The sequence below is a fragment of the Phaethon aethereus genome (genome assembly GCF_964289735.1).
Source record: "Phaethon aethereus genome assembly, chromosome: 10".
In the NCBI taxonomy this organism is placed as follows: domain Eukaryota; kingdom Metazoa; phylum Chordata; class Aves; order Phaethontiformes; family Phaethontidae; genus Phaethon; species Phaethon aethereus.
The window spans coordinates 21965456-21979170 of NC_138586.1; the positions used below are offsets into that span (position 1 = coordinate 21965456).

The window sequence follows — 13715 nt, forward strand, 5'->3', positions numbered from 1 at the left end:
CTTGGACATACAGTATGAATTGGTATCTAAGTGGCTTCTATAATTTATCCCATTGCTTGCTTCACTGCATAATATTCCTCCCACATTATATGAAGTATAGTATTAAAAAATAGTGAACTATGTAACTTTCGGAGATCTGATATGAGAAGCTAGACAAATTGTCTCTATTTATGCTTCTGCTATTCAGTTGTCCAGTAACTACAATGTTCACATAGGAAACACGTTTCAATTTAGTTCCATCTTTTGCATGAATACTGCAACTCCAATGTTGGTGAAACCTGTGGTGGCAAATTGTTTTTCTCTATCTCCCAGATCTTTTTTTATTTCCTCAGGTGCTTAGACAGAGGGTGAAGTGCACGTTTAATATTCAAGCAAAACATAAACAGCGTGATCCTGCTTCTCTGAAATCACTGAAGTTTTGCTATTTACTTCAACGGAGATATGATTAAGCTCTGATGCGTGCATTTAAGGAGACACTGTCTGCAGTGATTCCTGAGTACAGAGTTGATTCTTTGTTGAAGCAGGCCAAATACGCCTTCACGTTGTAAGTTCGCCAAACGTTACGCATTTGTTGCAGTGATGCTATGACTCAATTGCCTGTGTGATGCAAAGAGCTGAAGTCAACTGTCAGTAATACTTCTCTATGAATAATATCTTACATTGTTATAGACTATTATTTGTTTAATGACTGCATCTTCTGTGGTTCAAACAAATGCCAGCGCAAATGAGAGTAAAAACCAAATCTGAATTGTGTTTCTTCAGCTGCCACGTTGGCTTGACACGGCAAGGTTTGGATAGCGCGGGGTGCAGGGGTGGCCTCTCGGAACAGGCTGGGGCTGTGCCCATGTTGGACACTTAACTTGCTTAAGGGTAAAAACGCTGCACAGCAGCTGTGAGAGAGAGGGGGGAGAAAAACGTCAGAGAAACAACTTTGTGCACATCAACGTCAGTGAAGAAGGAAGGGGAGGAGGTGCTCCAGGTGCTGGAGCAGAGATGCGCCTGCAGCCTGCGGAGAAGACCACGAGGAAGCAGGTTGTCCTCCTGCAGCCCATGGAGGACCCACCGGAGCGGATACCCACACTGCAGCTCGAGGAGGGCCCCGCGCCTCAGCAGGCGGTGGCTCCTGAAGGGAACTGCCGCACGTGGAGAGCCCACTCAGGAGCAGGCTCCCGGGAGAACCTGCAGCCCGTGGAAAAGAGCCCACGCAGGAGCGGGTTTTCTAGCAGAAACTGCAGCCCATGGGGGACCCACGCTGAAGCAGTCCATTCCTGAAGGCCTGTACCCCACGGAGGGACCCATGCTGCAGCAGGGGAACAGCGTGAGGAAGGAGCAGACAGACAAAGTGTTATGATCTGACTGCAACCTCCATCCCCCATCTCCAAGCGCCACTCAGCGGGGAAGGAGGTAGAAAAGCTGGGAACGAAGGGATGAAATTCAGCCTGGGAAGAAGGGGAGAGGTGGGGAAAAGGTGTTTTCAGTTTTGTCTGTCTTTCTCACTATGCAACTGTATTTTTAATTGGCAGTAAATTAAATTAATTTTCTCAAGTCAAGTCTGTTTTGCCCATGACAGTCACTGGTAGGTGATCTCCCTGTCTTTCTCTCAACCCACGTGCTTTTTCATCATGTTTTCTCCCCCTGTCCTGTTGAGGAGGGGGAGCGGGTGCGTCTTGGTGGGCATCTGGCAGCCAGCTGAGGTCAGCCCACCACAGCTACTTTGTGGAGACTGAACTAATCAAGCAGAATACTTCACCGGGTTCTGGCTTTGCGAATAATTAAATCTCTTTCTGGACACTAGGACCTCATTGAGATAATGGGTTTTTTCCCTATATTATATTGAACTGTATGAATTTTACAGTTCTTCATGTACAAGACACGACTAGGTTTGTCGTCTGAAAAAATTACCAGTGAATATCTGCGTTTACGTGAAATGATGTCAAATGTATTCACATCCCCTTTGTTCTGCTTTCTAGCAGATTGCTTTCTAGCAATCACAGTCAAAGAAAATTGTGAATGGGTGTTTGAGATTTATGTTCAGTAGCATTCAGAGTAATTCCCCCCCAGCCCCCTAAGAATACAAGTATTTTCTCCAAAATCTGATTCTTAGAAATCATTCTCATCCAGACAAGGAAGTGAAATACACTATGTGACTTGTGTGTCTTCCCAAACCTATCAATACAGATTGGTTTTCAAATGATGTATTGAAGAACTTCAGCCACTTCCCAATGTACTACTAACGGTTAAAAATTATTGCCGGACATTATAATAATTTTGAATAATTTATGCAGCTCTAGATGTCAGTCCATTACAGAATTTAATTGATTAGTTCAGGATTTTTTTAAACTTAATTGTCATCCTTGAAGCATCAAAGCTTTTTTGAATTTTGTGACTCACAGTCATGTGTCACTTAAATTCACAGTGAAGAAACTATGAAAACCTGCAGTATGTACCATATTCAGCGCAGATGTTGTTCTTTCACCATGAAATACTTCAAATTATATTAAAATCTGTTTAAGTTGCAGCATTAGTGAACAACCAACATTGTTCTACTCATACCTTAACCTCTGTGCCATACCTGCTTGCTTATATTCATTCATTTTAAAGGCAGGCACAGTATGTTACAAACACAGTATCTAAATGGCATGTACAGTATGCCCATAGGGCCAGATTGGGATCTATTTGCTAGATGTACAGTGTACATTTTAAGGCACACTATAGGGATTGAGTTTACGTTTTGATAACTCTGTCCTTTTATTTGCAAAGATGGTCACTACCTGGAAATGTTGCAAAAATAAATGTTCATCTCTAAGAGTGGCCAATGTATTTATGTTTTCATTTTATATTTTTCTCAAGAAAAAATGTGTGAAAATGTGAACTTTAGGGCTTTTTAAGAGTAAATGATAACTACCATGTTACATTTTATATATATAGATAAGCCTTTATATATATCTAAATATATAAAATGATTGTAGAAGCTCATACTATAAGCTTAGTTTTAGTACAGTACTTTAAATATACTGCAATTTATTTTCAGTTACACTTCTGCACTGCTTCTTTCTAATGCAGAGCTTGATACGGACGTCAGTTGATAACAGCAAACAAAAAAATTCATAAAGAATATTACTGTCTTATCATGCAATGTAGTAGGCATCCTGTGGCACTATTCTCTTATCCAACTTATTTACAGTACTGCTGAGTACGTTATCAATAAATATTACAGTGTTTGTCTTACTCCATTTTTCGTGGCACCCAGCAATTATTCAGGATATGAGTCCTGTCACACGTGAGTTTCAATGAATGAGTGTGTATGTGTCAGCATTGGCACTGAGCTTGCAAGTTCAGAGGCTCCGTTTTCAGATTTCAGAGCAGGACTGTACTCACAAATGTCCAGGAAAAACTCATAGTTCTTTAGTTTCCAATCTTTAAACTTCTTTGATGTTAAATTGGGATCATCCAGAAGGCTGTTGATAACTGTGAGGTCCCCTTCCTTTGCCTATCAAATTCCAGAAAAACACAGTAACAGGTCAAAATGAAATTTGTGCCACATTTTGTATTTCATCACTTTATTTCTTCTTTCATTTTAAAGCAAAGTGCTAGGGAAACTACTATGGACACTTGAATCTTTTACCTATATTCAGGAACTATTACAGCTTAAACTGTTTGACAACTCAATCCTTGGCACTTTCTGCAATATGCCTATAAAGAGTGCCAAAATGTTTTTTTTCCCCTTAAGCTGGAACATGTTTGTTTTCAAGTATTTTTAGTTTCTTTGGAACTTAATTCTAAAGCTACTCATCCATAGAAAACATTAAGAGATTATACTTTTACTAGTTTATGTTGCTTGTACACAAGATTAATGATAAAGCCTTACTTTTAAAGTGCTCTTGAGAACTCTGATGTGGTGAAGCTTTTCATTGATAACTGGATCATTACATCGTTTTACAAAAGACTTGCGGAACTCCTGCTTGGTGGAAGGACGCTGCTCTCCAAAAGCTGACAAACTAGCTTGTTCAAGAGATTTGTATAGCTCTTGCAGACCATCTGTATTTTCTCCAATTTCTTTTATGTTTTCTGAAAGAAAATAGATAAAGAAACCTAACAACAAATCAAATAATTCAGACTGAAGCGTCTTAAACCAGCGAGTTATAATGCAAATTCATGTATAAAAAAACTGTCTAACACAGCCTTCCAATTTTCATTTTGATAAAACAAGAACATTTTGACTGGCCCCAGAGCTCTATTAGCACTACATCCGAGCATTTTAAGTTAAAACTCCAGTGTAGCGACTGATGAATTTGCCAACACATAACAATTTGACCACAAAAACCTTGCTGAGAATAACAGCAATATTGCTCTGGCTTTCGATGGCAGTAAAGAGGATCAGAACACCTCCAACAGCTTACCTTCTGCGCAGAAGCTATTATGCCTTCTAATAGGAGCTTTCTCTTCTAGCTTGTCATCTGTTCCTTCTATGGACTTTACACGTCCCTTACCCCTGACATCTCTGTTTCGTGGAAGGCTTTGACTACGTTGCTTCTGTGGCCTGCTATGAGAGCTATGTCCCCTCTGACATTCCACCAAAGGGAAAGGCCCATCCTGCTCATAATTATGACGTCTTTGTACTGGTAGCGTTGCTTGTCTTCGTTTGTCTGGTGACATTCCAGACCGGCCACTCAAGTACTCTGCATCAGGAGGAACAGTCTGAAGAAAATGGAGCCCTGAACTGGTTAATGGAGTCTCTATCAGATCCTGCCATGAGCGTCTTTCTCGGTAGGGAGGTCTGCATCCTGATGAGTGTGTGCTTCCTGCTACATCCTGTCGAGAATCCTCGGCAGAAGAATGGGAATATGTTGATTCACTTGAAAAGTGTCGACCGTGTTTGGCTTCAGGGAATGGACTTGAAGAATTCACCTGAAAAGATACAAAAGTATCTGACTATAAGACAACGTTTTGAACAGATCCAAGAAAATGACTATTGCATAGAACATTATATGATATATAGTAATAAAATGGACTGATGTGTGTGTTTTGATATGTCATAATATGAACCCCTGTAAACAGAACATAACTAGCAGTGAGATCTTTTATGCAAGTGCTATGTTTTAACCACTCCCTATTCTTGTTTTGCACATTCTCTGCCCATGAGCAACTCCTGCTGGAAAGAACAGGATAATACTGGTACAGGTTTCCTGAAGACCTGTCCAGTTTACTCAGTCCAGCAGCGTGCTGTGAAGACATGAAAGCCCCCAAAAGAAACCATAATTGGATTTCCTTTCTTTTTTTAGGGGATAAGTATCCAGCCAAACAGAAAAAAAAACACCAACCAAACTTCAGCACCCAGGAGGATTTTTGAATTTTGGGGGACTGCTGAACTTCTCAAGTTATTTTAGTTAATTCTGCTGGGTCTGTATATAATTTTAATTCAAAAACAAAGAGAAAGGCAAAAAAAGTGGAAAAACAGAAAGGGAGGGGCTTAACCTGTATCCCAGTTGATAAAACAGCATCACATGGGTGAAAATCAGTCTGAACTTCACCCATGTGATGCTGTTGTCTCAGTCACTCTTTCTTTGGTTCTGGCTGTGTGAGGACCGTGTCATTCACGCTGAAGAAAAATCTGAAAGAAAAATAGAGAACAGTCCTATCTGCGCTTAGAAACATAGAATAATTATCACAGCCTAAGCTCCGTGTAATAGAAATGTTCTTATTTGCTACTAGAGCCTGTTTATATAGAAAATGTTTTTTTTCCTGAGTTATCAAAACCTGTCTGTACAAAATATATTAGAAGTACTTTTATCAGCTACTTAACATCTGACGACACTAACAGAAAATACTGTCACTACTATGGTATCATAGATGATGCTCCATACTGTAAACAAAACATTGCCGCTAAAGATATGTTCTTAAAAAAAGTGTTTGTACTAAAACATGATTACTGTGTGAATGTGATCTGATCTTAATCTCTAGCATCCAGTATCCAATATTCCTACTTGAAAAACAGTCTCAGTTAATACAAACTATCCCATCCACCCCATTCTTTTCATATTCCGCGGTAAAGTCAACATTTGAATATTCTGTTCATTTTATTAGGTGTAATCTCCCAAATCCTACAAAAAATGTCATATTTACAGTCCGGTGACATATCTGTGTAAGGAGACATTTGCCTCTTCTTCCTTTGTGATTGACTTCTTGTGGAAACACTCAGGTCTTAGCTCACGGGGAACAGCAGTAATTTCATTCTTACAATGAGATCCGTCTTTGTTTTGCCTTTATGGTAATTAAATATTCCAAAACAAGGAAAATGCAACCCAAGGCAGACATTTTTTTGGTGACCTAATGTCAAATGCAATACTTGTAACTCACTGAGGGCGTTCGATGATAGGTGTCACACAGTGTTGAAGAGCCTTCCTGCTTCAAGGTTAAAGAGCCATCGGTGTCGTCCTGGTCGCTTTCGCTCCAGTAATCTGCTAACAAAGCATTCCGGGTTTCACTCATGAGCTTTTCCACACGAAAGCCGGTCCCACATTTTCAAAATATCAGTAGCACACAAAGGTAAACATTTCACAGTCACCTAGGTGTCTTGGCAGTCACCAAGGAACAGACTTGTGAGAATGTCTGGTATCAAAGATACACAGATACGTGGAAGAACCTTCAAATATTTTGGGATAGCGTTACAGAAAGCAGGTTAGGCACCTAACTCCCACTGTACATAAAAACCAGGTTCTGCTCATGGACTTTCAAAGAGAAATTTCATTCTAGATGCCAAGGTAGAGCTGAGTCTCAACATTCCATTTAATTACGTTAGCATAACAAGTTCCACCACGGGTAGTGGTGAAAAAGGCAAGCCTGGCGCTGGAGCTCAGATGATGCAGAAACGGTTCTAAAGCACATATTGACCTGTGTTTGTAACGTCTTCACTTGTTCTAGGGTGATGAGCATACCCGATGGCTGTGATCTGGGAGATCATACCTCGCCCTGAACCTTGCACTCTCTTTATCGCTTAGTTTTAAATATTTCTTAAAATTATTACTCAGGATTTTATTGCCTTTGGTGATGGCACCAATAAATATAGTCCTTCAAGGATATAGATTTTTATGAAAATTGATATTTTAAAAGAAATGGCACATATATTAGTAAAGAAGTCAGTTACGACATCTCCAACTTTGTTTAAATAATGAACAGATACGTACTCTCTGCTCTCTTCTCCTAATTATAATCTCTGAAGCATTACCTTCATCTGGATGAATATCCTTGTCATCAGGTGTGTAACCAATTGCGGCGAGACCCAAACGATTCATCCATCTAATAGAACGGTAACAAACGAGGAAGAGAGATACTTAAAAGGAACATCTAGTGTATATCTGAGGGCATACACATTCTTAACATTTGGAAAAGTCAGAGATAATGCTTAGTCCAAAACCTGAACACTGTTCAGGTTGTTAAAATCATGATTCAGAACTGTTCAGTGGTTACTAATTTTAAGTATGTGAAGGGTGTTCCAGTTCATGTACAATGCAGATGTGCTTCTGGACTCCACATCTGCTGGAGCATGTTTGCCTAGTGGAGTATCAGACTCATTGCCTTTTATTCTGCTGCCTAGAAAACTGAAGAATCATGACATCAATCTTTACGTCATAAAGAAAATGTGAAGCATGCATACTAATATGATAGCTTTAGCAATGACTAAATGAAAATTTTAAAATAGTCTGTGTAGAACAGAGAACATCCACCTGTGTCTCCACCCTAAGCAGAATCAAATCCTCTCTAAGGGGCATCTGCAAACTATTTGTGAGGAATGGTTTCCAGAGACAGTCTGTAAAGGGGTGTAATGCATCTGTTCTGATTGCTACTTCTATTAATTTCAAGAACTTGCTTGAATTGCCAAAATACTATAAAATTAAGTGGAATTATGAGAATAATTGTATGAAAACCTGTATTAGGAAATAAATTGTATTAAATTTGCATACTCAGAAAGCTAGGAGAGACTATGACAGTATTCCACTGGTTATTTGCTAATCTGGGTTCATGACACCAGTGAAACAAATGTTTAGGTTTGTTGAGCTGTGATATCAACACTGTTTTCCTTTGATTTTTTTTTTTTTTTTTAACACAGAATCTTAGGTTTCTAAAACAAGACCTGGTGAATTGAAAGTACTTCAATATCTGCGTTTCACATTGGATGTTCTGGTTTCTTTCTTTGTCCCAAAATTAATTAGTTTGATGAAAAATAGGGTTCTTTGTTCCATCAGGAAAATATTATAATTTATTTTTGGGGAAATAACTTTAGAATTTTCTGTATATAAGGTTACTGGGTGTTTATACAATATATAATTGAAAGATGGGGAAAAGGAAATTAACACGGACGGGAAAGGTACTTCCTAATGTTCAGCAAATGGAAAATAAAGAACATAACTGAAGAAAAAACCCAGGAAATATAACTGAAGAAAAAAAGCACTATTAATAGACATCAGTAATGGCTGGGATGTATTCTTAAGTATTCCCTTACTCAGTGACTGAATTATTTACTATGTCATTAATTTCCCAGTATATTGCACATAAGTGTTTTCCAGAAGCAGTTCTTTTTTCTTTTTTAACATTGCAACATAACATTCGTTAATAATTATGTTCTTGGTTAATGAATCATATCATAACAAAAACATTTTTCAAAGACTTCAAGACAGCCATTAGTAAACAATGCACACTAAATCATAAGGACAAGGTTTTTGCAGATTAGAACAAGAAAACTATTCAGTGTAATTCTTTCCCACTTGTACTAGAATAGAGAAAAAAGCTTCTAAGGACATACGTGAACGTATTATTGGTCTAATAGCATAGTATATGGAAGTTGGTATACACAGCAAGGAGGCAGAAAATGAAGGAAGAGTGAACCCTCCACTAAAAATAGCATACAGTTCAGCATGTATTGATCTCCTGGTCTAAGCAACGCTCTGCAGTTGCTCAGAGCAATGATCTTAATCTGTAATATTAGATATAACACTGACTCATTGTATGGCCTTCAGCAAATTGTTCCCCGTATCTTATGACTTTCATAAGTATCCAAAGGGGACAACAGCATTTACTTCTTACTCACAGGGAATTGTTATAGGGTTTAATTCACTTGCAAAACTATGAAAATATAAAGAATTGTACGATAATATTGCTTTGCCTTTCAATATGAAAACAGAAGTGAGCAAATTGGAAATAAAAATGGAAGTGATGATTAGTGTTCACAAATATCAGCTGCAGAGTTTGGACTGCTTAAAGAGATGTTGTTTGTATCAACATGTCCATAACTCATCTTTATCACGAAGGAAGTAAAATGCAAATGGATTAACAGGTTCACAGAAAAGCTTATTTTCTACAGCACTCACCAGCATGATTTCATTCAACAAATGGCATGCTGATCACTTGGCATTTGCTTCTCTCGAAAGGCATATACTTTAGTGCAGTAATTGAAATGACATCATACCCTTGCTCATTATTAAGCATTTGTATTCACTATTTTTTCAACAGTTGTTCCCGAATTTCTAAACTCATTAGCATTGGAGCAAAATAGTTTTAGTCATACTTTACCATATGCCTTTGGCAATTAAGCAGAATGCCTCAGCGACTTCAACTAAGGTTCTGCTTAAGCACCAATAATAAATTAGGACTCATTACCATTTTCAAAGTTAAAACAGACTCAGCCATTTTGTTGGTCAGTGCATGGAAATTGATATTGTCTTAAATTTCTTGCCAAATTTATCTTGTTGCTCGTTGTTAATTTGAGGGTTTCAAATCTTGGAAGCATATATAGACAACAGTCAAAGTGTTAGTATTAACCTTCAAGAGAACGCGGATGTTCTTAGCGTACACAGAGTATCGGCTTTACTCATAGGGCCTCAATATCAAATCTGGAGTTAGCAGAAGGCAATCTTCCTTTGGTATGATTGCTCAGATTTTTCTCTTCCAGAGAGCAAGAAGATTCCCAGCTATAGTTACAAGTACTTTCTTACCTCATTTACCACAATTTAGAGTTAGCTCTCTGTCAAGACAACAAAAAGGGTTATCTGATGACATTCAGTGGCTTACAATGATAAAATCTCTTCTGATAAAAGAAAAAGAATCTCAATTTTAGGTTTTGTGTTTTTTAAAAAAAGCGTGGGTGAATGTTTTTGAGGTTAATCAGGAGTTATAGAAGTACTGAGATTACAGATCCTTTTCTTACAGTTAACATTTTTTTTTCAAGGAAATGCAAACTCAGTTCAAAAGGAATGCTGTGTAAACTTGATGAATTTGCTTGATGAGCAAATCATTTTCATTTTTAAGAAAACAGGCAGTCAAGGTTGTAAAAAGTCCTCTGCGGAAAGCTTGGGAACTCAGCCGTTTGGTTCTGAACTCTGCGTTGAATGTCTTGTAGGCAAATACCGGGTTTCAGGAAGGCAACAGGAGTATGTGTCGGAATTGGACTCTCTACGGGGTAGGTGACTGCATGTTTAGTTGGAGGGCATGCAATGCCAGACTCTATGCTACACCTGACAAGCAGCTATAGTGAGAAAAACAGCAGGAGATTGTTTGTCAAATTTGGTTTATATAGCTGTACCCCTAATAGCTCTTTGAATTTCATGTGATCACAAAAAGACATGTGATATTCTGGCAGGTACATGCATAGCAATCTTGCATGTACATCTCTCTACATTTTGGCCTCCTGAGGCAGAAAGCTGGTCTCCTCTTCCCCCTCAAAACCCTACCTTTTTCTTCGATAATTTCAACAATCCTTTTCTTTTGATAATTAAACATCTTAAAGAGTACATTCCACTAACTTTGAGTCTAGGCCACTCAACAAACCAGAGGGTTTGCATTCTAGATAGAAATTAGTTGTGATGACATGGAGCCATACTAAATATCCAGGGATACTTTGCTACAACATTGTACCTTCAATATTGTACAACATCGCCATAAGATATAGTATCTATCTTACTGGGGTCCATCATAACGACTTACCAGGGCCCAGGAAGTGTATTAGTTATTTTTTATTGCCTGTACCTTAGTGAACCAAACGCAGGGAAAGGTAAGCCTCAAGTAAAGTCTTCTAAATACATAAGTAAGTTTTGTACATTGTCTTAGTGGTTTAAATTCTAAATAAATCAGACTTGGCTTTTATTAATTCTGTTGATTACAAACAGGCGCTGTTGGCATTGCTTTGGGATAAAATAGAGTTGCATGGTAGGAAGTTAAGTTAAATTTACTGAGATAATTCTGGTTAGTACCAGCCCAGGGCCTCTTCTGAGAGTCTGATTCTATCCCCAGGCCTAGAAAGTGATGATTACAAAGGCACTGAGGGCAGCGATGAACTAAGTAGCTGTGACAATAATCAAAACTTGATACTGAAGAGTGAGTCATGCTTGAAATGCTCCTTGTCAGGAGTCAGGAGCACACTCTCTTACTAATCATTTAATAAAACCACTGGAAAATGTTAAAGCGGACCAAACAACCAAGGAAACAATTTCATATAGCTTCACTGTCCTAACTCACTATATTAAAAACAAGAACATGCCATTACCCATTGTACAAATGCAGTAAGTTTGTGCCTACTGACTGTTATAATTTACTCCTGCCGAGTCTGGCGATGAGCCAGTTCGAAGTCAGTGTGAGGTTCTGGGATTGAAGGCAATGGTAATTTTCATAGCAGCATCACACTTGGCTATTCCTTTCTACGGTCCAGAGCAAAATAGCACAAGTAAAAAAACCAAAACAAGTTGGACAATCTCAAGTTATAATAAATTTGAGAGAACGGTTATGTTTAGTGTAGGAGAATAAAAACCAAAGGCAAGAAGGTAACCATTTTTTAAAAAAAGAGATGCAAGTCTGTTATTTTTAGCGTTATAGTTAAAACCGTTCCATAAATCCATGGAGAACAGGTCAGGAAGTAGTGAGTTTCTGTGGCTGATACATAGAACAAGATGGCTGATATATAGAACAAACTATTTAATTCAAGTGAAAAAATAAAGGATATATTCTGAATAGGTGTAAATTCAAGAGAGAGTCTATCCACTTTCACTATTTCCTTCTGTTAAATGTTCCCTTAAAAATGAAACCAATGAAATACCAATGCATTAAAGGACAGAAATAATTAATACAATAATTAAAGGATAGAAATAGTTATATTTCCTACCTTTCTTGCCTCTTTTAATCAATTAATACTTGCACATGTATGTCATCTCAGGTTTGTATTATAAATGGTTCAGTGCAGGAATGTATCTGTCTCTGCTTTTGAGACTGCATCAACACTTGAGATTATTTGGTTAAAAGGAAAAACCAGAACTAAAGTAGAAGTTAAATTTGACTTAATCAAGTTATCTTTAAGTCTGTTAAAATATAGATTCCCTTGAACCATTTATTTAATACATAGAATTTATTCAGTGCCATTTATATTTAATTTCTGATTAAAGCCTTTATATTATAGCTTTTTATATCAGTGGGATAATTTGATTCCAGAATTCACTGTAAAATTCTTTGCAATACAGAACTATATTTTTAAACTCATTTATGCTGGCTTCTTCCTGACCAGTCTTTCTTACTGGACACCTGAAAAATCAATACCTTTCCCATTTTGGTTCCTCAGGTACATTGTTTTGACTATTTTCTAAGGTTTTACAGGTAACATATCCATTTAACAGAATAAAGGTTCCTGTAATAGGTATGGCTAAAATGATGCCTTGATTTTCCTCAACACAAAAGCAGCCCAAAAATGTAACTGATGTCTCACAGTGAAATATAACACTGAGCAGAGTCTTCTCAATGAGCTCATCTCTCCAAATATATCAACTCTCAAGAGCCTGTATTTCTACTATTTTATTTGTCACAGTTGCTGGAATTCGTTAAGTAAAATCATTCATGGGATAAACTGTAAGTACTCTCTGATTTGATAATTTGACATGACTGTTGATCTTGTTTCATGCGTTGTCGTCTTAGATTTTTCAGGCTGGAAAAATATGAAAAAAGCCCCAGACAGCTTAAGAGTTGACAAGTGAACCATGGCAATTGATGCCCTTTTTGCATGTGCATCTACTTCGTGCACTTAATGGGAATTTTTTTAAATTCTTTTTTTTTTTTTTAACTTCACCCTGTCAACCAAATGCACAACTATGCCTTTGTAGTCAGAAGTCTGGTTTGGTGGTGGTGGTTTGTTTTTTGTCCCCCAGCCCCCAGTAGCTGGTAGACAAAAAAGTTCACTACTTCTGTAGCAAATAAATTACCCTTCTGGTAACAAATGAAATAGCATCTTACTGTATAAATATAGTTGTGTATCACAGCGAGTATGCACACAGTAACTTTATGATAGGCTATAATTTCAGATAAAACCAATAATAAACCCCGAGGAAATCTACCAAACAGTCACAAAAACTCACTCAACTGGAACTCCTCTTGCCAATTTTCAAACATATTTATGAACGTGTTTGTGGCAGCACTAACACCGCTTAGGTAAATCAAAAAGGAGTAGTCACTGTTATGTCAAGCTTAGAGTTTCAAGCTGATACTTAAAGGAATCTATTAAGATGACAATAAGATATTTTCTCCATCAGTCAGGTGTGGCCACCAGATTTCACCCTACTGTAATCTTGTCCTGGTTGGATTTATCATACTCCTCTGGATAATTCACCAAACTTTCTGGGCATCCCCACAAAGGCAGGTACTAGCTGCTACGTGCACCTACTGCTTCCTACACCAGCTGTGATGTT

At 37.8% G+C, this 13715-nt stretch overlaps 1 protein-coding gene across 1 annotated transcript in view; it reads right to left on the reverse strand.

Moving 5' to 3' along the window:
* Positions 1-3274: 3274 nt before the first annotated feature.
* LOC309408336 (connector enhancer of kinase suppressor of ras 2-like) overlaps positions 3275-13715 on the reverse strand; it is a gene marked incomplete at both ends in the record, with an annotated part of 202104 nt that continues 191663 nt past the window's right edge. The window contains 5 exons of the mRNA XM_082004142.1: positions 3275-3490; positions 3869-4068; positions 4401-4908; positions 6358-6458; positions 7226-7296. Of these exons, the coding sequence (XP_081860268.1) occupies positions 3275-3490; positions 3869-4068; positions 4401-4908; positions 6358-6458; positions 7226-7296 (1096 nt within the window). The remainder of the gene's footprint in view (positions 3491-3868; positions 4069-4400; positions 4909-6357; positions 6459-7225; positions 7297-13715) is intronic.